At 39.9% G+C, this 25957-nt stretch overlaps 1 protein-coding gene across 47 annotated transcripts in view; it reads right to left on the reverse strand.

Annotated features, from left to right (window-relative positions):
* Positions 1–24289, reverse strand: part of NRXN1 (neurexin 1) — a 607983-nt gene extending 583694 nt beyond the window's left edge. For 37 of the 47 annotated variants that reach the window (XM_085541059.1, XM_085541053.1, XM_085541046.1 and 34 more), the window contains exons 1-2: positions 23944–24187; positions 19146–20598 (exon numbers count right to left, since the gene is read on the reverse strand). In XM_085541059.1, the coding sequence (XP_085397185.1) occupies positions 19146–19884 (739 nt within the window). In that variant the 5' untranslated portion in view covers positions 19885–20598; positions 23944–24187. Of the gene's footprint in view, positions 1–19145; positions 20599–23868 lie in introns of all 47 variants that reach the window. The other 10 variants (XM_085541060.1, XM_085541047.1, XM_085541037.1 and 7 more) reach the window with 2 other exon arrangements.
* Positions 24290–25957: the final 1668 nt, after the last annotated feature.

Raw genomic sequence — 25957 nt, forward strand, 5'->3', positions numbered from 1 at the left:
AAGAAACAGCAGTAAGGGGATTAGCAGAGCACTCAAGTTGATTGTAAAGGAATGAAAGATTTCCTATAAACCCTTCAAGACTGTAAAAGCCATCTGCAGTAATATAGGCCATCTGAAACCAATTATTATTACTACATATATTTCCTTATCTTTATCACTGTGTTAAATATCATTCACTGAGGAATATGAGTAAGTCTGATTTAGTATAAGAATGAAATGTCTGAGGGAGGAAATTTTAGTGGAATGTGGTTCAACATCAGAAAAGAATCAGCAATGCAAATCAGACAATGTGATAACTAGGGAATGCTAAGAGGAAGCTGCTTAAGAACTTCAGACATCTTGTCATTCTTAGAAAATTAGATCAACAGAAGATGAGTATTATATTCATTAAAAAGAACAAAAAAAGGAATAGTAGATAGTAACAGGTACGTCTTCCTAAACTGGAATGGCAGACGAAGAAGAAGAAAAGGAGAATATGCTGCTCTGTAGTGACATGAATGCAGCTGATAGTCACAGAGATGTTAACAGTAGATTAAGTGCAGAACAGAAGATTGCAAAGCATTTTTTGGCATGCAATTGTGAGCATAGTCAACAGGAAATGCACAGTTATAGTCCAGGCACAGAATTAGCAACATATTTCAAGAAGTGTTTTAAGTGACCTAACAGCCCTTAGTAATGCTGCAATGGAACACTGACTAATTAATCTTGTATCCTAGAACACGAAATCTGTGGCAGATTCAACTCCAATCCCTAGATTAGCAGAAATTGACATAATAACATTGGTCCTTCATTATGAAAAGAAACTAGTATAATGAAAAGCCTTTCAAAATGTTGCTATTCTGTTTGATCATGGTTGTGCAGGTCTACCTTTCACACCATACAGAGACAAAACTTTGTTTTTGTAGTTGTTTTGTGGTATTATATATTGAAATGAATGCAAATGCCTTCTATTGCATCAGGACAGTCTCCATCACAAATATCTCTTTAGTTCTATTCATCTGGAAATCCAAACCATTCTCTTTGGAAAAACAAGGGTTGAGAAAATTGAAGGTTATTGAACATGTCCCTTTTTAGCTGCTTTGCTTAATTACTGGTCAAAGAGAAAAAATTAAGATAGTATGTAATACTGAGTAAGAGGAGGACAAAGAATAGGAGAAAATAAACATGGAGTGCATAGCTATGAAAAGAGACAAAACTAAATTAAACCAGTGAGAGGAGCCCTTTGTTTTGTTTTAGACAAATAAGCATAAAGTACAATGATTCAGAGATTAAGTTTCAAGATATCCTTTAAGAATGTTTTACCCTATAAGCCAGCCTCTCCAAGATCAGACCTATTCAATGCTACTGTCAAATTCTGACATTTGCATTGCAGTCAATTATTAGTTTTTGATCATTCCATAAACAAGATGTGAAAGCACCTGTTGTGTGTTACAGTCCAAATTCATCCTGCTGGTTTACTACTACTTTTTTTTCCCCCCACATCCTCCAGACTGGCCATATCATTAGTTCATTTGGTAATTTCTTCAGGAATGACTACCTGTAGAAACAGACACTTTGATGGTCTTGTCCATTGGAGAACTTGTATTATATTTCCAGCAATGTCATCTTTCACAGAAAGGTAAATGCAATTTTTTCAGCTTTGAAGAGGACACCAAAGCTGTAGATTCCTTTTCTTTGGATTCTCTATTAAGTTATCATCAATGAGCTGAAGATACCTGCTTCACTTTGTCACTGAGAAGTCCAGTGTAACTCCACAAGAAAATGTAGATCTTTCTAACTTGTTTATTTCATACAGTTTGTCGTAACTGCGTAAGTAACTCTTTACCTCTTTTATTCTCAAATATAATTTATATAATATAATATATTATATAGTAATATTATTATATTATAATATTATATAATAATATAATATATCTTTTATTCTCAAAAAAAGACAAGCTTCTTCAAACCAAATATCCTGGCATGCCATAAAAAAAAAAAAGTTGTTTGTTCCAGAATAATTTTATAAACAAAGTACAAATAAATAATATTCCTTCAAAAAGAACTGCTAAGACAGCTTTAAAGTATTATAGATCACGAGGGGCAAAAATGATAACAAACTGGTTTTATCTGTATTTGATCCAAGAGCACATCAGAATGGGTGGGCGCAGAATCAGGCCTTCAAGAAAAATCCCCTTTCTCCCCTTACACCTCACTGTCAATGTACAAATCTTTGTATACTATGACATCTTGTAAATGCTTTCTGCCAGAAAGCTCCAAAATCCTCCATGCAGCATCATCATCAAGTATCATAAAAGTGCAGTACACCCAAAAATAATATTTTTATCAGTGGGCATTGATCCTCTGAAAATAAAATCTCATATGTATTTTATTAGGCTTTCTGCTCATTTCCAAAAGCCATCTTTACTTTTGCTTGCAAAGGAGATAAAATTAAAAGATACATTTCTTAAAGCCACCTTCATAAACAGATAACGCCTCATTAAGGGATATATTAATCTTGTTAACAAGCCTTGTTACTATGTTATGCCGCTAGAACTAAATGACATCCCACACCCAAAGACATTATTTCAAAGAGCTTTAAGAAGAATAGGCTTATAAAGAACATATCTGAGAACAACAGGAACTTTTCTGCCCTCAGAGACATCTAGAATAACATAAACAACAAACATTAATTATTTTTGTTCCAATGTTTGTATCTCAAGCTTAATATTGCATAACCTGTAAGGACTACAATCATAAGCAAGATGGGCTTCCGTTCTAATTGGTGTTGTGAGAAACAGAACAAAATATTCTTAGAAACCTTAGGCATTACGACACAAAACAAGAAATCAGAAGACAGTGAATACTATTAACCATATTTTATGGGAAATAAAAACAAAACAAAAAACTGAGATTAAATATTTGATATAAGGAACTGATAACAGAATTTTAAAAATAAAACAGCAATTCCAAATCCCACTTCCAGTACTTAACGACTACCTCTCATCTGATGCAATCATTTCTAAAGAAACCATTTTGTAGAGAACAAATAACATCGGGATGTAAGCTAAATATACATAGTTTTTTCATAGTAACTTTTTCCTTAACTACAATTAATTCTACAAAAAGCAAAACCCACCTGCAAAACTCAAAAACCAAAACTATCAAATAAACTGACCATGTGAGGTATGTGAGAACTACTAAACCACAACCTGTACTGCTGATTAATAAGTCAGCCCTGGGAGCACAAATGAAGGCAATTCTGTGCTATCAGAAGGGGTGAAGTCTGGCTCCATCTCTCCTAGACCCCATTTAATAGCTGACTACCACTGAGGAATCTCTTTTGGAGATTGCTTCTTGTGGAGACTTTTAGTAAGCCCAGGATAAGGGTTAGTTCCATCCATTCTTTTCTAACATAGCAATTTGTTTAGCCTAACTCTTCTGTGTTTCCTAATTATAACATTGGTGTATTTACTGACTACGCAATAAGGCAATCCAACATTTCAGAGCTTGCAGTTGGTCATATATCAAATAAAATACAGCTCTTACAAAGCAAGCACGAGCATCCTGCATTGAGATGGATGACTCATATTGAGAATGTTGTGTACCTCTTAAAGCTAGGGGGATAGCACACACCAAATTCATTAACCAGTGATTTGCTTTGCCTGATATACTACCGTGACATCTAATAACATTTCCAATATTCAAGCTACTTTCTTCCCTTTACATCATTTATTTGGTTACCAGTGGTTTGTTTAAATATTACTGCCAGTCTATTATTTTATTATCAGCTGTCCAGGCTACATTTGACATAAAGTCAGAAAGAACATAACATTATAGTGAAACTAAACTGAAATACAGTTCAGTACCCTGCTTTGAAATGCAGCTAAAAGCAAAGAACTACCAAAAGCACATATTTCTCACATCTATGGAAACTGTAGCACTGAAAGGTTCTATGAGATTTCATTTGTAAGTGATGCCACTGACTCAGACATAATGAAGGCCCAGTTCTCAAATTCAGTTAAAAACTGCTTGATTGTTATTACGATATAGTACAGATGTTACTGTTATTTGGAACTGAATTTTGCTTTATTTGTCATTGAAAACAGACTCCTTTAAAACATATTTCCAAGTCACTGAAGGTTTTCCAAATCTTTCCAATAAATTCCCTAATAAATTCTTCTGGCAAGAATATTAATAATTCATACTGTCTGCAATGAGGAAACAGTGATATTGATAGAAATTCCAAGATGCTCAAACAAGAGTCCTTTCGTGTGCCCCATTCTGATATAGCTGAGCAGGAGAGATTGGTCCCCCTTACACTACTGCATATTGGCTCTCAAAAATATTCCTTTCCACTTGCTTTTTCAAATAAACTGGCATAACTACACTAGTTTACCCAAATGATCTGAATTTAACAACATCCTCCCAGAAAACTCTTTCTCTTTATGCAAACCACTACAGCAAGACCAAGCTAGAGCACAATTCCATGTATATGGCTCAGGGCACATCTGAGAGGGAATCTCAGGTGTAGTGGCTGTACTGTTTTCTCCCCTTAGCTGCACGTAGAGCATGCAGCTTCATTTGCTCTTTTACAAGTGACTGGAAATTCCTGTGATAAAATAAGAATTGCATTAATTTTAAAAGTACTGAGAAATAGCTCTTATGAATCTTACCAATATGAACTCCAGAGATGGTATATTAACCACTGTAAAATAAAGATGGCTCTGCTTAATAAGTAAGCCAATGCTTTAAAAATAACCTCTTGAACAGACTTTTTTACCCATTTATGCATGGATGTTGTAATTAACAGGATGTTAAATTAATAGAAGTTGATATTTTGATAAGCATGGTAGGTGTAAGTAGCAGTTTAGATGATGGTCAGAATATCACTATATTTAATTTCTGCTGTCATTTCCATTAGGCTAACAAACTTTTGCTTCCTTTTGCATCTGTCTTTGTCTACAGTCTCATATGTTTCAAAAGTTAAAAAAAAAAAAAAAAAAAAAAAAAAGTAAAGTTTGCAGAGGAGTAATGCTGAGCTGAGGACACATTTTAAGTGACAGTATAATCAGAGTGCATCACATTATATTCCCTTCGTTGTTTAGCCAACAGCAGCCTTTAGGGATTTTATATCAGACTGCAGAGGACTGGTACTATCTTCCTGCAGAATTCAAGCTTTTCTAAAGAAATAATACTGCAGCAGTTTCATAGAAAATGTAAGAAAGATGTGGGAAAGGAAACATATACTACACTTGAGCAAAAACTTTGTGCATATGCACATTTAGATTTAAACTCATTATTCAGAAAACACCAGATCAGATGTGTCTGATAAGATCCCACAATAGGAGTAACATTTATATTATACAGAAGTATAAATAGCAGTCTCAGATATTACGAATGTAAGTACTTTAATTGACCATGCAATGATTCAGCACAATAGCTACTGACTGATTATTCTTAAATTATTTTTTTCAAGTGTTTTTTTTTTGACAAATGTATTTTTTTCTTTTTAAAACATGTCCTCTCTGTTCATTCTTAGTAGCATAGTTCCATTTAACTCCATGGAAATAAAAAGGTTTAACGTCCCTTAAAATCTCATTAGGTGATTAAATATCTTGAGGTAAGATATAGAATAATCATATGCTTGCAAATGGTAAGTATGCTCATCTACACCCGGTATCTGTATGCATCAATTTATAATGTGTATCTAAGAGGGAAAAAAACATACAAATAATCCAACCAAACATAGCAGAACTATGTGAATGGAGTGATCATAAATTTACCAGGAATTCGAGTGTTATTTTACCCTGTCTTCAGCTTCGCCTGTTTTGGCTTTTTAATTTAGATGCTTCACAGTCAAATGGCAGGAAGCAGTAGTTAAAATATAAATCATAATGGAAAAGAAGTATTTTTTAACCTTCATATTTTTTAACACAAAGAAATAGAGGAACAGCTACTTTTTTTTTAAGTATAGGAAGCAACAATCCTGAAATAAGGACAAAAATAAGGGTGTATATTTATGGTTCCTAGAATATCAATAAATGTAGCTCCTACAAAGACATTCTAAAAACATAGGCTGGGCAAGTCAAACAGTTGCACTATATTTTCTGCTCTTAACTACCTAATACTACTCCTTCATTTGTAGTTTCTCTATAATGACCTTAAGAAGTATTTTTAAGCAAAGGTGTTTTAATGGTACCATTGAACAAGTGCATGTGCAAAATTTACTAAACAATCAAATGGGTCTCTCAAAATTTAATTCAGCCAATTCGTTCAGTAAAACTGAAATGCAACAAAATAACTTTATGTAACTTATTTTTTCTTCATTTCTTTCTTTATAAATTTCATAGGGATCAGTTACATTAATTAAAGAAAAATGAGAGAAACCCAGTATGGTAAGGAAATCCTCCATTTATTCAATTAAAAATATATTTTTAGCCTCAAAAAAAAAAAAAAAAAAAAAAAATCCCTCAAATAGCTCAGCTGAAAATCTGACATTTGTGTTAGCAGTATTAAACCCCCAAGGAAATTTTAAGTAAGCTCCACTTCTGCTCTGATTCCTTTTGACTTTAGCCATATTTTGAAGCAGAAAAATAAAAAGCCACTTGGGCAGGAGTGACTTGACTTTCAGGGTTAAGCCTTTCTGCCAAACCTTTGAAAACCTGCCAGAATCTGTTCCAGTTGTAAACTTCCTTGAAAAATCTGTTTGTACAGTGCCAGTGGAAATGCCTTTGATTTTATCAGAAAGCTCCAGAAAGATAGTTTAGACTGTGGCTGTGTAGCCTAAGTTGGAATGGAACACCAGTTCAAGCTTATGTGAAACTCCAAATCACTGCTGCCTGTGCTATGTACAGATGCAGTTTTGGAGCAGGGAAAGCATTAATCCTTTAGCAACCTCCCTGCTGAGAGCAGGTTATATAGAAAGAACACTTCCTGACTGAAGAGCAGGAAAGTCAGTGTTTGGGGTTGGGGGGTAAGAGTGGGTGCATTTTTAAAAACCCATAAACAACATTAAACGCTATTTTACTACCTTAAAGAAATGTTTTCATAGTTGCACAGTCAAAAATAGCACCTCTGAGACATAAGGCTTCTTACATAATGCAGATCCATCCACTTTAGTCATACGTGTTATGATATAGCCTTTAATTACACAGTATAATGCAGCTGTCTCCAGAGGGTCCATAAAACTTCTGCATACAAAAGAAGACTGTTGTTAGCAATATGCAGTGTCTGAGTAATGAAGAAAGCGGCTGTCCCTGTGAGCTGTACACCTGCCCCTGCATTACAACAGTCCTTACTAAAAAAGAGTACGATGCACCATGTGTCAAAGTGAGGCAAACTGCTGCCTTGAAGAAATATGTTCCAACCCCTTCTCCCCTAAAAATCCTATGTGATTTTGGTCTGGTTTCTAAAGCTAGGCATTTTTTGGCTGGTCATTCTTTATGCTGACCAGAACACTTGCATTTTTAAGAGCTTGCCTTGCTGCATATCCCAGAATACGCACTGCTGATCCCTCAGAGCTGTAATCTGAAGTCAATAGAAACTACATTTTGATGTTACAGTAAATAGATCATGTATATAATTTTATATGTGAAGTACATGGGAAAACATGAGATTGTGCTCTCAGTGTTAGCAAATGCTTTTACCTGCAGTCTCTTTTGCCTCAGTTCTCCTCCACAACTGGGATAATTGCATGTGTCATCTTACATGCATATTGTATTATTTTTAATACTTCCACAGCTGCTCAGCCATTGTAATTATGAGAACCTTAGAAAAGCCAAGGAAAAATTAATAATTTCTCTTTGGAGCTGGTTTGAATATGGACAATAAATAAGGCTCAGGGCTACACGCTGAAAAGCAAGGAGAAAACAAAATACTGAAGAACTTATTATCCAGACTGTGCTCTGAATGAGGCAGAAGGCTCAAGGAAACAGTGGTTCAGAGTCACATAATTATAGGCTTCTATAATGGATACCCAGAAAGGGATGGAATTAAAATTGTAGAGTATCTTTTGTCTTAATAGTCCATAGCTTCTGAGTGCTTTGCTTCTGAAATTTATTAATTTTCTCAGAGCACAGATTTTTGAGGGTAGTATGTTTCTACATTGATAGACTGATAGCAATGACTTATGTTGATTAGAGAAGAAGAAAGACACCTGTACTGAACTATGCTTTAAAAACCTGTGCGCAAATAGGAATTTAAGAACAATGAAACAATTGTGAAGATTGATTCAGATGTATGGGTGAAAAAACACATTCCAGTGTAATATCAAAGGACAAGAATCTTATAATAGGATGGGTATCACGATGGGTAGCACGGCTATCACATAAGGTATTTTTGCCAGTAATTCATAATTTTTTAAGGGAAAACTGCTTTACCAAATTCCTATGCTTTCTATATTTGCACAAATATAATAAAGAGTGGAATAAGGATTTGTTGTTAACAGGTACGCGAAACATGCAAGCAAAGCAAATATCTAAAAAGATCAAAAGTAATATTAAATAGCAAGGGGCAAAGTAAAACCTGCTTGTATATTGAGATTTTAGAATGTTTCAGTATTACAACAACTGTAGGAAATTTTTTTTAGCCAGAGGAATTTCTGATGTTAACTTTACAATGGTGTAATGAATTAGTTTGAGAAGGCACCAATCCTGATATATACCAACAGGAAAGAAGTACCTGGATGAATTACTTTATGCAACTGACTGAGAGATCCTACTGAATACCATAAAGCTACAAAATTAAAATATTTCAGAAATAGTCCATAATATATATGATTTCTAAACATTTTTCATTTCCAAGTCTCATTAGTTAATCAATTCCCTTAGTACCATGAATTCTCTAGACAATCAAAAGCCTAATTTACGTCACTGAGAGCTCAGGCTGGTCAAGGACCAAGTTTCCAAGAGATAATTATGTACAGTTTTTCAAATTTCCAAAGAGTAAGCTGACAAAGAGCAAAGCTGGATAACAACAAAACCTGTCACCTTATATATTTACACTATCCAAGCAGTAATGAGCCCATATTAAAATGCAACATCAAAATAACTAAATGTTAGTAAGTTCTCAGAGACATGCCTTTTGATTTAGATGCAACTATGACAATACAGCATCAGTAACTGCTTTTTGTTACTTCTTCATGCAAATGTGTGTAAAATTGAGAGAGAAATCTCACCCTTAAATGCTTACAACAAAAAAAAGATAAAAGCTACTACTCACTGAAGGGATCTTTGCTTCTGAACTCCTGCAGTACCAACAGCTTACACTTTCTACTTCCAATAGACAGGTTTCTGTTCCTCACATGGGGTAAAAACAGGAAGGAAAGTTTATCCCCTTGCATTATTGTGTATGCTTGTAAGATTTACAAGATTTACAAAATTCACCAGTGTGACTCACGTATCACAGCCAGTAACACGAGTGAATAACAAACCTTTGTTTAATCAGTCTCTTTTAATGATATAAGTATTCATTATGTGAAAGGAAAAGTCTATTTATTTAAAGACTCCAGTGATATTTAAAATAAAATAGATGATGATAAGGGACTAGATAAAACCTCTGAACCTTAATTATTTTTCCAATATTGAAAATGTGATTGCCAGTGGATTTACATAATAATAGGTCAAAATTCTATTACATTAATTTTTTTTGTTGTCACTAGAACTTTGTTACAAAAATCTGAATAAAAAATACTGAGAACTTATTTTTCTCATAAACAATTGATCTGAGGAATGTTGGTGGAGGTTGCTTTTAATTTTGAGTTTCAAGATTTGTATGAGGAAAGCAAAATTTAAAGGTGCTGTACTTCATAAATGCACAACTTCTCATGATGGCAGATACAACAGTGAAAATGCCATAGAGATAAGGCAGAAGTTCACAGCTGTGCAAACAGCTTTCATCCTAGCCCGTTCTCCAAATATTTGAAGAAGAGTTACAAAAATCAGAAATACGTGACAACTACTACAACTGCAGGTGTTTTTCTCCTAACATTTACGTCAGTAGTGACTTATGTGTGAATATAAAACCTGTACTCAGAATGCTTGAGAAAATTTTTAACAAAGCATGGCAGATCTTTTGTCCAATACTGAAGACAGTTTACAATTTATCTCTGAAAAACAGTGTGTTCTATAAAAAACATTTTTTTGCCATGTGATAATATTTCAGATTTTATTTATTTATTTATTTATTTATTTATTTTGCAGTAAGGAACTCAGAAAACAAATTTCAGAAAGAATCAGCTCCTGTAAAGTTCAGTGATGTCCATCTAAGAAGTACGTGGGAGGAGGGCATTAATCATTTCTTACAAAATCCATTTACAAATCTTCCTTATATCTCCCCATGATTATCTTGAAATTGAGGTGACATACCACCAGTGGTTTTTACCAACCTCTTTCACATGTCTTTCCTACAACGAGGAAACATGGAAGGAAACAGCAAATAAAATAAACAAAGCTGGTAATCTTAATGTCAGTGCTAACTCTCCTGCAAACTTCCTAAGAAATTCCACTGCTTTTCTAGGAGAAGCATCAGTTCACCCCATTACAGATACCTGAAAATCATTGAACTTAGCCTCCTCTCGTGTCTGGACCTTTCATGTTAAGAATCTGATTTTTACAAATGTAAATTAGTCGTTGTGTAACAATCAGCAGAACCTAAACATTTTTTAGAACATTTTAAAACATTTTTTTATAACTGCAATTCAGAATCAGGATAAAGTACATCTTTCCTAGCAGGGTTATAGAGGAGTTTTTATTACCATTGGGGTCTGATTCTTACATTTTTATTAGTAATTTTATCATTACAAGATTGTAACTGACCTTAAAAGCAAAGTACCATTCATCACAGCTGTCCTCTAGAAACCCATTGTACAAATGCTGATGTGGGCATGAACATTACTGTTGCTGCCTTGAGAACTGGATAAGAACAATCAGGAAAAGCTCCTGAAGGAAATTACAATACTGAGATACAGTCTTCACTTTGTGTCTTGTTGCTAAGTCTGATTTTCTACATGCTTCTTAAAAAGAAAGTAGACATAATTTATAAGTAATACGTATAATATTACTTAAGGAGTCTTTTCTTACTTAAAATACCTTCTTTGACCGAATGTCTTTTTTAGTGTCTTTTGTTAAAAATAAACAACGTAGAAAGGAAAGATTACCATGAAGGTCATTCCGTATCAGAAATGAAGATGTATTTTGGAAACTTTCAAACTCTGGTATGCAAATTCACTGGCACAGTGCAATGTCAGTGACCTCTGTAATGACTGAAATCATTCCCGTAATTTCAAAAAGACATCGCTGTGGGGAGAATCTGTTTAGTTTCTCTGTCTTTGAGCAATACAAAGCCCTTCCTCTAACCACAAGCGTCACAATGTCAGATTTTTTCATTGGAAGGCCTTGTATATCATGCCACAGACTAAAAGCAATCTGTAACTTGCACATTTACTGTTGGAAATTAACACCTACATAGGCAGAATACACTGCTTCACTCTTTGCAGTGGCATCAACTGCAAAAGTGATACTGGTGAATTTTCTTTCACACTTTTTTTTGGTAAAACAGGTTTTGCCACAAATTACATAGTCCCTGAAATATAAAATAAAATCAGCCACATAACCTTTATAGCGCTGTTCATAGTCAGACACGAAATGTATAAATGATAACGATGACAACAACGATGATAGAGACAAATATCCAAATTTATGAAGTCTTTTCTCCATATTCTCAAATGAATACTACAATCGGAATCTGCATGTTATTAAATTTGCCCTCGATCTTCTGTGTTATCATATTCCCTCTTGAATAGAAGGTTCATAATCAGCAGGTTATTAGGTTGGCCCTAATTCAAAGGGCAATTCAATGGGGGCTTCAAATTGGTAGAAATGGAAAATGAAAACAGAAACCATTTCTTTCAGCTGTCTATAAGGCACCAAATCTGCTGCTTACTAGGACCCAGAGAAATCGTTCCAAATTCATAAACAATTACTTAAAATTACAGAACTCTAAAACCCTATCATACAATTCTGCTTGCAAAGAAAGCTTCCATCAGTCTCCTCTGTCCCTTATTTCTCAAAGAGTTCAAACAAAGCATGAGTGGGGTCACCTCCTACCTTCATCCCCAAATTTCTCATTGAAAACGAAAGAGAATGAAATGTTGAGAATGATATAATCATTGTCTGATAATCACAATTTCCCACTATCCTCAGCAATTGAATCTTGGGTTCATTTACCATTATAAGGATAATTTCTCTACAGATGTCATAATATTGTAAAGGATAAGAACTGTTACAACCATATGAAGAGCTGAGTTGTCAAGGGAAAAGTAGTCTGCAATTGACAAGCTGCCTCATTTCCAGTATCAAGTCAGACAAATGGAAAGCACCTCACTTCAGACCAGTTGTGAACAAGGAAAAAATTGCTATTCTGAGTACTCAGCTGTGGATAGACAGATATACATTAAGAACAGTGGCAACTTCAAAGACAGCTGATAAGTATCATTTCTGTAGACTAAAAAGGTTGCATGTTGGTAGATGGAGCTTCAAGTCTTGACTTCCCTTCATAAATCCCAAACAGAAGCTCTGATTTTTTTTTTTTTTAAGATCTCAGGAAGAAAATCCAAACAAAACTAACAACAAAAAAAGACCTCCTGTGCCTCCTGTATCAGTAATTTTACCTGACAGACAAAAAGACAAAAAACAAAAAAACAACAACAACACCCACAGCTGAAGAAGCGGTGCAGACTGGCTAGGGTCACAGAGATGGCAGCATCAAACTCATGTAATTTTTCCTTCTTCATTCATGAGAAGATGTGGGTATTTTTAAGCATTGAAGAGGTCACTGGTTTTGCTACGTACACCAAAATCCAGCAGAATGGTTGCAATGATTCATTATAAGAATCCACCACAAACATCTACTTTTTAGTTAGGCAGATGAGAGTCTGAGCTTTTGAAGGACTGACTTCATATACAATATTATAATCCAGGTTAGTAAAAAGCCTGTGATCTTAGGATCACCTCAGTACAGAAGAACAGTCAGCAGAGAAAGTTATCATCTTTGCAGGAAAAAAACTAAATTATTTTGTAAATATTCTACCTTGGTCAGGGTAGAATAATATAAAGGTGTCAGAGATACAGTGTACTTTGCTAGTCAGTTCTATATATCACAACATTAATGAAACAGCTAAATGCATGTTTGCTACAAATCACTGCCTGAAAGAAGTTAACTGTGGTCTTTGCAATGTACACCCCATGTAGAACAAGGTACACAACACCTCAGAATGCCCTTCGCTGTTCTATAAAATCACGTGTTTATGAAGGTATACAATTTCAGCACCAGTACAATAAACTACACAAAGCATTTTTGCAGAAGCTGCTATGGTTTCATGCTTTCTGAATTAACACCAAACATTCTGGAAGAGAAGGCACTGTACTAATTCCATCAAGAGATAAATTAACTGTTTTATTTTAAATTACCAGCCAGCTTTGATATATTTATTAAAATAAACATAAAACACCAAAGCTGTATGTATTAGTCTCTACATCAAGCTGTTTCTACCAGGAACCAGTTTTACTTGCCACTCTGCCTCCCCATTCCCATCTATCAGATCTATAATGATGAGCAGATAAAATTTTATGTTCTGTAATCTGAATGTTTTCCCACAACTCCTTGGCTGGCATCTATGGCTAAAAGACTGTAGGGCATCAACGTACAGCTAAGAAAAGATCAAGTGCATTTGGACTGAAATGCCCAGAAGCCTTGAAATGTCATTACATTAGAACATAGATAATTTTGTTAAATATTTTTTAAAATTCAGAATGAATACAGCCAATCTGACACAATGTCCTCTGTTTCTAGATGCAAATTCTTCTTGTATATTAGCATTCTACAGTTCGCAGTATGAACTCGAAACTTACAGGAGCCCTGTGTCTCAATTAGGCACAAAGGGAAACAACATCCTCACTGAAATAAATAAATAAATAAATAAAAAATTGATCTGGAGTACTAAGATGTATGCTACATAAAATAAGTGGTCTTTTGGAAACATTTCAATATCAGCATTTTGAAAGGATTAGCCATATTCAACAAGTTGCTTTCTTAGAAGACAAAGCAGGCTGCCAGCTCCTAATTAGCAGTGACACAGGATTTAAATTGCTGTGATTTTACATGAGACAGATATTGAAATCAATATCACATAATACCAAATTCTGGCTAACAAAACAGTATATCAAGCTGCATTTAAAATTTAAAAAATAAAAAAATAAAAAAAAATAATGCAAAATTCTCCATTATGCAGACGTAAGCATGATGCACACAACTGAATGCAAAGGGCACATATTTAATACAGTTTTGAACTTTGGAATTATATGTCTGTCTGCCCTCAGGATTCTAGATGGATCAAAAATAAACAAATGAACAAATAAATAAAGGCCACAATTTAAAAACAAATGAAATAAATTTGAAACATTTTAGCTAAATTAATCTAATCATCAGAATTTTAGTGTAATCTCCAGTAGACTTCTATTTCACCTCGTAAATCAGTATTGCCATCCTAGCTATTAGCACTGACAAGAAATTTAGCATACACATGTAATAAGGATGTGAGTTGCAGATAAAGATTCTGAAGTATAAATATGAAGTTTATTCCATAATATACTTAGCTAACTATTCAAGAAGGACAAAGACCATGATGATTACTCTTTTAAGACTACGTATGATGAGTTCAACAGTATCACTTTGAGCATAAACATCTATCAGAAAAAAATATAATTCATGCCCAAAGATGTTTATATGTTTTATTCAATACATAAGGGAATTGAACGAATTGTAACATGGAAATTTTCAAAAAGATATGAATATTGGATGACTTTTTTTAAAGTTAACATGAAGAAGCAAATATGCACAACAAAGATTGATGTAATATATTCAGAACCCAAACAAACAAATCTAAGTGCTGGCTAGCCTGAGACATCTGGAATTTACTCCCTAAAAAAAAATAAACCACCACCCTTTTCACAGTTCAAACCATAGCCACCATAGCTGGCATCAAGTTCTGAATATCTGACAAGGAAGAGTATCTCTTACAGTGAACAGCTGCATGAACCGCTCTCATTTTTTCCACAAAACAGAAACTCAGCAGGACAGTTAAAATAAACCATGCTCTAAACAAGAACACTTTGAATCCACAGAGTAATTGTTTCTATGACAACCTAATATTTAGGCAAGTAGTCCAGCCACATTTTAGAAAGATAAATCACCCCACATGTAATTTTCTTGAAACAGTCACAGATACAGAACCACAGAAGGTCATGAATTGACAAGAAGCTGGTTTTAGTGAGAAACATCACCCGGAGCAAAGCGTGTAACATGGTTTACATTGCCTCCATTTTCTCAGACAGGATACTGGACTTCATTATTTTAATACAAATAAAGATAAAAAGAAAAATTATGAGTTCCATCTCATGTCAGAAGGTCAATAATTCACTAATATTTTATTAATGTAATATTTGTTTTTGTTCAGAAATTTAAACATAAGAAAAAAAATGGAATAAAAAATACTGGTAGGAGACGTATTCTCCTTACCTGCTAGGACTCTGACTTAATTCACTAATTTAATTCTTAAGATCAGTCTTCAAAAAAAACTGTTATTTTAGCAAAATCACACCATATCAATTTAATTTTTCTCATGGAATAATATAATTTTCACTGAGAAGATTGTGGTGTATGTCAAAGAATTTATCAGAAAATTGATGTGGCAATTGGGGTTTACTTTAATGCTAGTCTTATTTCTAACAAAATTTATCATAATATTATGTATTTTTCCTTCTGCTGAGTTGCTATTACATGAAATAATACTCCCTTGCCTGTTTCAGTACTAGAGATTTTCTTTTTTAGAAGCCTCTTGTACTGTCTTTATCTATAAGCACTCAGCCCAGCCAATAACAGTACTGCTACACATCGTATTTTTCTCTGCTGTAGACAGCACACCCTTAATATTCAAGTAGAACTCCAGTCCTTATTCGATGACTCATGTGAAATCTACAAACTGAAGAGAGTTTAGATACTATTGGAACTAAGAGCATGACTGAATGCAATACATCCAATACTTTCCTAGATTTCACTCCCTTGTAGATTGGAAACCATAAATGAAGCTACTCTTGAATTAGACAAAAGGACAGTTAATCCTACTGGGAGTAAGTTATTACAGAATCATAGAATGGCCTGGGCTGAAAAGGACCACAATGATCATCCAGTTTCAGCCCCTTGCTATGTGCAGGGTCACCAACCACCAGACCAGGCTGCCCAGAGCCACATCCAGCCTTGCCTTGAATGCCTCCAGGGATGGGGCATCCACAGCCTCCTTGGGCAACCTGTTCCAATATGTCATCACTCTCTGGGTGAAAAACTTCCTTTTAATATCTAACCTAAACCTCCCCTGTCTCAGTTTAAAACCATTCCCCCTTGTCCTATCAGTATCCACCCCCATAAACAGCCATACCCCCTCCTGTTTATATGCTTCAAGTATTTGAAGAACACAATGAGGTCTCTCTCCTCCAAACTAAAGAAGTCCAGTTCCCAAAACCTTTCTTCACAGAAGAGGGGCTCAGCCCTCTGATCATTTTAGTGGCCCTCCTCTGGATCTGCTCCAAGAACTCTGCATCTTTCTTGTGCTGGGTGCCCCAGGCCTGGACACAGCACTCCAGATATATAATACTTTATATATTAGTTATAATAGTATGGGATTTTCAAAGCAAATAACACTTGGTGAAACTTGATTCTTTTGAGAAAACTGCACTTCCAAGAAAAATTAATGAGATTTTCAAAGGTGACGAAAGAAAGCCAGGGAGACTTAGATGCTTTAAAAAATGCCTCCTGAGGCCTGAAAGGCCCAAGGCCATTGACTCTTTAAATCTATTTAAATCTACCTATTTATTTTCTAATCTCTTCAATGTGCAAGTCAGGATTATTTTTTTTTTTTTAGAAGTTGATTCTTTGGTTTGTTTTTAATATTATTGATTCCTTTATTGCTCATTATACCACTGAACACTGAACTCCATGCCCAGCCAGAGATACAGAAGCACACTAAATCTAAGCTTATACATAATACAAATAGATACATCTTCAAGGAGAATGGATTTTAATGTTTAACCTTGAAGGAAATAGGTAGTAACTAGGACATATGGTTACAATTACAGATAAAAATTGACACTTTGTTATTTTTTCTCATCTAAAACATTTCTAATTAAAACAAGACAAAGAACAAAATGTCAAAAGTCTCCCTTCACATCATCACAGTTTGAGATGATCCTCCATCCTTCACCAATGGCAACCTCGTACTAAGTCTTGTGGGCAATTCACACATTCCAGGAACAAAACACCATAACTCAACTACATCATTACTATGCTGGCTATAAAGAAATATGTAACAATAGCCAGGATTTCCTACTTGGCAAACGTAGTGATTTCACCTGCACTTCCACTTTTTAATTTCTGAAAAGATTAAATTATTAATTACAAATCAGTTCATTATCTTTTGTAGCACATCTGAGTAGCTACTAATCCCTTCATCAAACCTCACTGACCTGAGTTTAACTTATCTTTTTTTTTTTTTTTTTTTTAAATCAATAGATACAAATTCAATTTCTATTGCTGTAAGTGAAAATACTGTCTCCTATTTCAAATGAAATCAGAAGCTGAACACTTCAGGATGAGTCTAAGCAAAAAATATGTCTTGCTACTATTTTATAAGGCTCATTTTACTGTTTCTGGGACTGTGTGTTATTGAAAAAACAAGCTTCTTATTCTGTTAAATTATCATTTGGCCTCTACTTACTAAAACTTATTTTAAGATGTTTATAAGGTTTGGTTTTATTAACAAATGGCAGATGAGAGATAAACAACTGATAAAGCAAACAAGATGCAGAATGACTGTAGTGTTTTGGGTACTGACACTACGGACAGAAGGTGTTACATAATAAAGCACAGTCACAAATGAAGTTTTCTATTTTAAAATGAGTGAAACCTGATAGAAATGACAAAATTATTCAGCTGTAAAAGTCATGCACCCACTCAGGGAAGACCCTCATTTGGCCTACACAGAATCTTATTTACATTTACCTTTTACATTTTACACTCAGGTCTCTGATCTCAAATTCTGACATGAACATCACATTCTCCCTTGATACGTTTGGTCTCATTTCATATATATACCTTACGTTGTAGGCACATAACATTGCTACTCTATATGCTTAGCATAGCTTCAAGCAATGGTACACTTACTAAAAAAGAATATGAATCCTACATGTATCCCTTTTAAATGTTCACAATCATCCCAACCACCAAAAACAATGGGTACTGAATACGATCCATATTTTACTCAGTGCTTTATTTGCAGATGGGACTCAGGAAACTGCTGCCTTTCAAAGATCTATCTTCCTCAGTAATTTTGCAGTCATAGAATGTATACTTTCCTCTTGTCCTTTTGTATTCTCTCTTTAAGACTAGCATTCAAAATGGCTAAATACATCACAAAGCAATACCATTTACATATCTGTAAAACCATAATCCTCTCTCAAATCTTCCTCCTCCTCAGCAACAATTTAAGGAATTCCCAAATAAATCACTGATTTTATTCCAACAACATAACAGAGGTAGGTTTTAATACAGAACCGACTCTGGGTCTCTGCTACCCTACAAAAATAAACCCAGGTCATCTTTGCACTTCATCCTGCAAAATTCTCCTTTGTGTTGCTTTCCCTGTTCCTAAAATTAATTGCCACCAGCTGCTCATTGCAAGCCTGCCCACCCTCTCCCTCAGCTCTGGCCAAGTATGACGCTGGCCACCCCCTCCCAACTGGGATGCACCTGGCACCGAGGCCCTGTCCTTTCTTCATCCCAGGACAACCTCACATCTCACCCTGCCATCAGAAGATACACAGATGATGTCTTCCTCCCCCTGCCCACCCCTGCAAAGATCAGAGGAGTGATGGCACCATGGTCTGCCACAGAGACACGTGGGGGCAGGAAGGCAGGAAGAGAGGAGGCAGCAGGGAGGCAGCGGGGAGGGGAGCGAAACCCACTCATACAGATGAAACTCCATGCAGGCCTGACCTCCTACCCGTCCCCTCCACTACGCGAAGGGGGCGGCAGGGCAAGCTAAGATGGTACCTTACCTTCACTGCAGTCCTTCCCCCGAAAGCCTGTTTGGGAGCAGTCGCAGACAGCCTGGTCGTTGAGCACCGAGCAGACACCTCCATTGAGGCAAACATCCTCCCGAGCACACAGGCGGCTCTGCTCATCGTCCAGCCGCACCTCCTGGCTCTCCACCGGCGATGTCTGTGTGTAGTTGACCCGAACATCCGTTATCCAGCCCTTGAAGGGCTCCCGGTCCTTGACAGAGGAGAGTGTCAGCTTTAGTGTTGCTGATCGCAGCTCCGGCGGAAGCCCCCCCAAGAAGAGGCCACTGAACACAGTCATGTCCCGTCGTTTGGACTTCACCTCCACCCACTTCGCCTCAGCCCGGTCAATGATCAGAGTGGTGTTCTTGAAGTGGCGGCGGATGACCACAGCATGCCAAAGGTTGTCGTTGACCGCCATGTCAGAGAGCAAGGTGGCAGGCTCGGCGCAGAAGATGGAGAAACTGAGCTGCAGCCGCCCACCCTGGGTAAGGATGAGCTCCAGGAAGTCGCAGAAGCCCTCATCATCAAAGTAGAGCACCAGCCCGCTGGAACTGCGTGTCTTCATGTTGAAGCTCATCTCGCTCTCACAGCAGGCATTCCACTTGGGGAAGCGGGTCCACTGCCCCTCAGCCCCTGGGAACTCCAGCCCACTGCCCAGCTCGGCCCAGCAGCCCAGCAGCAGGGCCAGCCAGAGCAGCAGGCAGCCCCCACGCCGCACCAGCGCCGCCCCCATCCTGCGCGGCCTGGGGCGAGCGAGTGGGGCGGCAGTGCCGGCGGGGGGCGGCGCTGGGGCCCCAGGGGCAGACAGGGTAAAATCTTGCTGGACACCAGCCACGCTCGGAGCTTCAGGTGTGCTCACCCCCGCCACAGGACGGGGGGGCTGCGGGGACCCCGCGGGATGGAGGGGGACTCTAAGGGGGTGAGAGGGAAGAAGGTGTTGGTGGTATTCTTCACTGATCAGCCAGGTTTTGAGAAAGGTGTCTGGGTGTGGGTGAGTCAGCAGAAATTTTCCCCAAAGCCAACATTACTAAAGCGGGAGATATAAAAACAAGGCTGGTGGCAAAATCCTCTCCTCCAAGCAGATCCAGGAGCTCGGCAAGACTGTAGCAATATCCCAATGCTTGTGCACCTCTTTTTACATCCTATCCACCAGCTGTAGTTTCCCAGGAAGCCAATTACGGATCCCAGCGCAGCCTCCCCAAGACGTATCCTCTTGTCAGATCACGGAATGCCTGCCATGGTGCTGGAGCAGTATTAGCAGGCGACAGGACTCATCGCTCATGGTTTCCTGAGCTGCCTCAATCCCAATGGGGTTGAAACCCAGAAGCTGTCAAACAGCCGGGCGGCTACTTGACATGCACAGCCTGACAGCTCCTCTTCTGCCTGCTTGTAAAAGGCCAAGGCTAAGATCCAGGGGGTGAACTCCTCTATTGTTTTTGTTTCTAATCTGCAAGGAATCAAAACAGAATAATAAGAAACAATGACTAATAATAACAAGTGAAATCATAAAGTTGATCACTAGCGTAAATTTGTGATTAATTTTTATTTGAGACACTGTTCAGTGCTAGCAAAATGAAGTGCTGCTGTAATTTTGGAGTTACTGAGAAATCATCATAACATGCAGGGCTAAGCTTAAATCCAATGTATATGCTTACACCAGAACACATTTTTATGGTTTAATCTGTATGTAAACTACTTACCATTCCAAAACCTGCAAATATTTTAGGAGCATATATTATTATTATTATTATTATAAGACTGATGTTAAGAAGTGTCCTGAAAAGATATTGCTTATTTTGCTATTTGGTTTACTTTATTTATGGAAATATCAGCACCTGTGAAGCTACAGGGTCCCATTAATGAGATGATGGTACCAAGCCTGGTTCTAGTTCTTTCTAATACAGCTCAAAAATGTATGAAAGGGACAGAGCACCCAGCAGGGACTGGCAGGATCTGCTGTATGTGGCACACCTACTGGTTTATTTTCATGGGGTGAGGAAGAATTGCAATGGTTTCTTAGAAGGCTTTTTGAAAATTCCAAACTGCATTTTTCTCTGCCACCTGGTTTCTTTTGTGGCTGATATTCTCTGTTCTGGCAAGGAAAATCCAATTCAAGCCGGCTCTGATGCTGACATTATTCACAATGCAGATCAGTTAATCCCAGGTGTTAGTCCTCTGAAATGGGCTGCAGTATTTTACGTATGTTTACTCAGACACACTTATTTAAAAGGACACTCCTCATTTTAAAATTAATACATATGCCATAGTTCATTCCCTTGCTTTAAAGCAGTCTCTGCATTCAAACCACTTCAGCAGAGAGGCTCCCCTCTCTTTTCTTCCTCCAAGCCGCGCAGTGTTTTCTAGGAGAAGTGTGCAAGCAGAGATCTGATGGAGGAGAGGATCTCCGACACCTCCCTCCCCTCAGCCAGCAGCACTCAGGCAGAACAGCACGGCCAGAGCTGCCAACCACCTTGCCGGGTGCTGGGTGCTGCGTGTGGGTATGCGTCTGCTGCGGGGAGAGGGGGCAGGGATGTGCCTGCCGGGGCAAAACCTGCACACACCTCGGCTGCCTGCACCTGACACATTCCAAGCCGCTAAGTCACCTCCTACTCTCTCTTTATATTTAATTTCATTCCTCTAAATGTCAACACGTTTATTTTTATTATTTGTCACATGCCAGGCGGGCAAGAGCAGCGAAAGGGAAGCAAGAAGAACCCCCAGAGGTTAGAAGAACTCCCAAACCCATCTGGCAGAGGCCAGCCGTGATCAATCACCACCGGGCACTGCAGGGCATCGGCGTGCCCCATGGTTTTCCCCTTCTGATACCGCTGCCAGCAGTTTTCCGGCAGCCCCCCACCCCCAAAAAACGCGGTGCCCATTAGAGCTTGTCAAGGGAAACAGGCAACCCCGGCCCCCAACGGGAGCGTTTGGGGCATATCGGCGCCGTCGGGAGAGCTGCCGGCGGCGGGCAGGCACCGCTTCAGTACCACGAACAGCTCCGCCCGGCGCGGCCCGACGGGGCGGCGGCTCCGCGGCTGCCGCCTGCGCCCGGGGCTCCCCGCATTGGTGGGGGACGGGGGGGATGAACGCGAGTGGGAGCACCAGGGATGCCCCGGGGGACGGGATGGTAGTGCGACCGTACGGTGGAGGGAGGGAGAGACCGAGAGGGTGCGGCGAGAGAAAGGGATCGGCTGGCTGTCCGTGTGCCGAAGGGGGGAGGGTCGGGGCGGGGGACCGCAGGTGGGCGCGTGGCCCAAGGGTGAGGGATGAGTGGGGAGGGAACGCGCGGGTGTTCAGGGGAAGCAGTAGCTTGCAGGTGCCGCGAGGCAGGAGCGAGCGCGCCCGCGTGCACGGGTGCGTGAGAGCGCGTGTGTGTGTGTCTGTGTGTGGGGGGGTGCGAGCGCGCCGCCGAGCGTGCAGAGCGATCCCTACAGGTGTCCACGGAGAGCATCCGAGTGGGGATCCCTCCAGGAGAGCCGCCCCGCCGCCGGCTGCGGTGACGCCCGGCCCCCGCCCGCGGTGCGGCAGCGAGAGGGGAAAAGGGAGAAAGAAATGAATGACAGCGATAATGAAAGAAAATAAAGGGAGAAGGTGAAGGCAGAAAGATGGAAAGATTGAAGAGGATAGAAGGAAGACCCGAGGAAATAAATAATAATAATAAAGCCACAATTGCTTATTTATCACTACCGATATCCATACAGTCAGTACACAACACGGTCTCGCCATCTCCAAAGCAGAAGGACACTGTCATTTCCAAGAGGGGACGATTTGGTCATGTAACATACCTCAACCGGGGTCTCAACTGCCAGCCGATTCCCCTCCCCTCCCGCCTCCCCCCCGGCACTGTATGTGTGCGCACATGCATGTAGTGAGAAATATACACAAAGCAGCACTAACGGAGCAGCGCCTTCAGCGCCTCACCAGTGCATCAATATCCTTCCCCCACCTCTCCATAACCATATATATATATACATATATATATAATTATTTTTTCCTTTAAAAACGATGATTTGATCCCAGGTACCCCGATGGAGCCTTTCCAAACGGGCGAGAGGGAGCACCCCGAGGTCAATAAATCTCGGGCTAACGGCAGGTCGCGGCACGCACCGCCCCGGCACGATCTTCATTGTGCCCAGCGCTCGGCATTGTCTCCGGCGTGGGGAAGCCCGGAGAGTTCGCAAATTACCGTTTGAAAAGAAAGGAGCTGGAAAACAACCTTGCTGCAGCCAAAGGGGGAAGCGCTCCGATTCAAAAGCAGACTTAGCGGCATCATTAATCTTTTCCCTCCGTTTCTACGTAATTTCTAGAATCAAATTCTTTCCTAGGCGGCCGCAATGATCGATTTTGCTACCTCTCCAGCCTGCAGACGTATTTATTTTAATACGCTTGTGATAGAATTTCTCCTCCTTCAAAAATGCACACCATCAGCAGGAACCCGCGCGGTTCCGAACGCACCGAGGCAGCCGCCTGCCCTCTTTCTTCTCCCTCACAATAGCAAATGTCCCAAATTGCCCATGCACTTCCTGCACAAGCCCCTCGCCCATCCCAGCCCGCCGCCAGCACACAGCGATCCCATGGCGATACGCATCCCCATCGCTTCGCGATGCACCCGAGCATCTCCCGCGAGGGAAAACATGCAGCACATTGATTCATCCCTCCGCTCACACGGATACAACCCCCCACCCGCTTTGGCACGAGAGGAATAGCCGCATCCAACCTTTAACTTCTCCCTCCGCTCCTCCATCTCTGCTCCCCGCCATCTACCTTCCCACAACGCCGCATGCGAACCCACCAGCCTCTCGCGCCTCCTTCTCCTCTTCCTCCTCCTTCCGCAGCGGCACAGCGGGGCTCGTCCTCCCCGGCGCCGCTCTGCCCGCACCGCGGACACGCCTTACCTGCGCGGGGTGCCGCGGGCCGGGGCAGGCGCGGCCGGAGCTGCCTCTGCCGCTCGCCGACGGAGCGGGCGCTGCTGCGGGTGCGCGGCGGCGGCAGCGGGCGGGGGCGGCCGCCGGGAGCGGGGGGCGGTGCCGCCGCGTGACGCCGCCGCGCCCGTCTGCCCGCCGGGGGCGGTGCCGCGCTCGCTGCAGACCCCGGCCCGCCCCGCCCCGGGCCCGCCGCGCCCCGAGGCTCTGCACTGCAGCGGGCACGGCCCGGAGAGGTGCGCGCCGCCGAGGACGAAGCGTTGACTTGGTGCACTCCCATCTGCTTCGCTGGCTGGGGTATCTCTGCCGGCTCCATCCCCGCCACTCCGCTGCTTTGCGTGGGGTGTGCTGCTTGGTTGGATGGTTCTAGAGCCGAAGCTTTCTGGAGTATGCGGTGGCCTGTGGGAAAATACAGGTGTGGACTTCTAAGTGAAGGATACCTTCCGGGCCACACGGGGAGTCTGTTGGAAAGTCTGGGTTCTGTCTGGCATTGTGTTAAACCTGTTTGAACGTATGTTGTTGCCCAGTGCTCACAAACTGTTGAGAAAAATTTAGAGCCTCTCGAGATGGTTGGGTTGAGCCACCTGGAAGGCACTGTGTCATATCAAACACATCCAGTTGTGTCCAGATGGTGGCCTGCAGTCTTTGTACTCAATGGCCAGGAGAAGGGTGCTGGCTGGGAGCTGCCTGTACCCCAGCCAAGGTTCTTACAACTCTTCGGACTCCGGAATGATGCTGTCACACTCAAGAAATCACAAGAGCACCCCCAGCATCCCTTTCTATTAAGGTGTGTGCAGCCATACTTTTTGTTTTCCAAGCTGAAAACAACACATAGTGATTTAGTTTTGAGCTGAAAACTACAGAACTGTGGTAAAAAGCCCTCACTCTCCCAGCTCAGTCGCAGAGGAGTTAGCCTTATGATCTTCTTTAATGAATCAGGCATCCTCACAGATAATAAGTTTGGTGAAATAACCAAGCAACAAGAATAAAAGCTTGCTAGACATGCTACATATCTTCAGTACGTGTAGCATCATCAACCTTCCTTTTTATTCAGCCAGATGATACCCATATCCAGTTATTTTCAAATAAAGAGTGAGATTTTCTCTTGACAATTCTAATAACTTGACCTGTGCAAACAGAACAAGGAGCAAATCTCTCTCCTGCTATGAAAAGAATATAAATTATAGGCTTCAGCAATAACAAAAAGGGAAACACTTTTTTACAGGAGCAAAATTGCAAACTGATAAAAATTAGTACTCATGATATACATTTTATGTGGGGAAAAAAAAAAAACCAAAACAATACTATTTCCTAATTGTGGCCTAATTTTTACTTTGCTTGTGGTTAAAAAAATGATAACACTTCTAATGCTCTTTGCCCCATCCCCAGAGGTGCCCAGGGCCATGTTGGATGGGCCCTGGGCAGTCTGATTTGGTAAGGGGGAGCCCCGACCACAGCAAGGGCTGGGGCTGTGTGGGCTTTTGGATCTCTTTCAATTCAAGCCATGTTATGATTCCATAACTCTGTGATTCTATTATATGATTCTATGATTCTTTTAAATGGGGAGAATGAAAGTCCAAGTCCAGTCACTGGTATGGGTGGATGTGCTGGCACAGGTGGAGGCTTCTTCCATTTTCCAACTACAGGTCAGCCCAGCTGTGCCAATTAGGGCCAGACAATGTTCACTTCTCTAAACAAGAATCTTGACACGGTTCGGGGATGGCTGAGAAAAGCCTGCCAAGAAATAGAGCTATTAGACAATTAGTTAGTCAGGAAGATACAGAGAAATGTTGGGGCAATAAAATTTCCTTAATTTAATTCAGTTTTTGGTTGACTTCTAGAAAAAATCTGTTACTTTTGTCATTCTCAGCAGTTTTTGCAGCC

This window comes from Coturnix japonica, chromosome 3, assembly GCF_054131305.1.
Source record: "Coturnix japonica strain WE chromosome 3, WE-NBRP24, whole genome shotgun sequence".
NCBI lineage: Eukaryota > Metazoa > Chordata > Aves > Galliformes > Phasianidae > Coturnix > Coturnix japonica.